Source organism: Cyprinodon variegatus, unplaced genomic scaffold (assembly GCF_000732505.1).
Source record: "Cyprinodon variegatus isolate N-32 unplaced genomic scaffold, C_variegatus-1.0 Scaffold1283, whole genome shotgun sequence".
Lineage (NCBI taxonomy): Eukaryota > Metazoa > Chordata > Actinopteri > Cyprinodontiformes > Cyprinodontidae > Cyprinodon > Cyprinodon variegatus.
In genome coordinates, this window is record NW_015151736.1 from 51,060 (window position 1) to 52,531 (window position 1,472).

Consider the following 1,472-nt stretch of genomic DNA (forward strand, 5'->3'; position numbering starts at 1 on the left):
TTAAATCCTCACACACAGCAGAGAGTCCGATGCGTTTAACTGAGCGTGTCTCTGTTTCTTCCAGGATGATGTGGGTCAGTTTCCTTTTGACGGCCAGTCTCATGTCCACTGGGTTTCCTTCCTGGACGGCCGGCAGCGGGTGTTGCTGTTCACCGAGGACACCGGCGTGGTGACCAAGGCTCGGCAGTCGGAGGAGCTGGAACAGTTTCAACAGGAGCTGAAGGTGTCTCTACAGAACCTCGGCCTTTCTCTGGTGGACAACAGCAGCCGGCAGGAGATTTCCTACATCGGCATCACCAGGTGAACATCAACAGGCCCTCGATGATAAGCTGTGATGGAAATAACGCTGCTAATTTTTACATGACTTCCTCCGACTGCAGCAACCCAGCTGGACTCTGCAGCTGGCATGAAGCTGTCTGTTGGTCAGGACGCTCAGGGTTCATATTTAAAATAGCACAGAAAGCATTTCTCCTCTGCAGGCTGTTGATAGCTGCGTTATCTGAGACACGTTTCTGAGCATAAACCAGCCTCAACACGACTGACATGAACTAGACAAGCAGTCAGGCTGCAGTGGACTGACCGCGCTCTAACTCTCGTTCACAGCTCAGGCGTAGTGTGGGAGTATAAGCCAAAGAACCGCTGGAAGTCCTTCAATCAGAAGAACATCAACCTGCTGGAGAAGACCTACCAGAGTCAGCTGAGTGAGAAGAAGGAGCTCGGCTGGGTCACACTGGAGAACAACCTGGAGGTCAGAGGTTAACCAAAAGGACCAACCGTTCTGATGGTCTGAGTAAAGCTTACTGATGTCATCGCTTCCTAGGTTAACCTCAACCAAGCTGTCATGAAGATGCGCCAACCTCAGTCCTGCCCGGTGAGGAGGAACTTCCTGTCGGGGATCCAGGTGGAGTTCAAGCAGTCGCTCCACCAGCGCAGCCTGAGAGCCCAGCTGCACTGGTTGCAGGTAAACATGCAAACACCTGAGCCTGAATGAAGTGACCCCCCCCACCCCGTAGCACGACTGTGCAGCAAAACCTTTTAGTTTGTGCCGCCGTCATTTTGAAGATCCGCTCCTCCTGGTTTCAATCAGACATGATTGATCCGGCAGTTTGGACTCTGGAAGCTTTTCATTTCGCCAACGTAGAAAAATCGTTTCACACAATTTCTGTTCGATTTGGATAATGTGTGGGGTGGGGGGTGGAGCTGACCTTTTGACCTTTGAACTTTTACCAATTTAAAACAAAGGAAACAGGAAAATTGATGCTGCACAAATGGTGCTGGATTAAGTGACAGTAGAGAGGCGAGTTATCAATTAATCAATAAATTTCAAGGTTTTTTTTTTAAATAGTGCATCTTTATATTCTGACTTTTTATTGTGTCAGCTGTAGTTGATCATAAGTTTAGCTGTAATATTGACCAAATATGACCAACACATTTTCTGAGACATTATGAAAAATAATTACAAAAAGGAAACT

The 1,472-nt window shown here is 48.0% G+C and overlaps 1 protein-coding gene across 1 annotated transcript in view; it reads left to right on the forward strand.

Moving 5' to 3' along the window:
* Window positions 1–1,472, forward strand: part of vps13c (vacuolar protein sorting 13 homolog C (S. cerevisiae)) — a gene marked incomplete at its 5' end in the record, with an annotated part of 63,493 nt that overhangs the window by 50,346 nt on the left and 11,675 nt on the right. Inside the window, 3 exons of the mRNA XM_015402000.1 lie at window positions 65–300; window positions 604–748; window positions 821–961. Of these exons, the coding sequence (XP_015257486.1) occupies window positions 65–300; window positions 604–748; window positions 821–961 (522 nt within the window). The remainder of the gene's footprint in view (window positions 1–64; window positions 301–603; window positions 749–820; window positions 962–1,472) is intronic.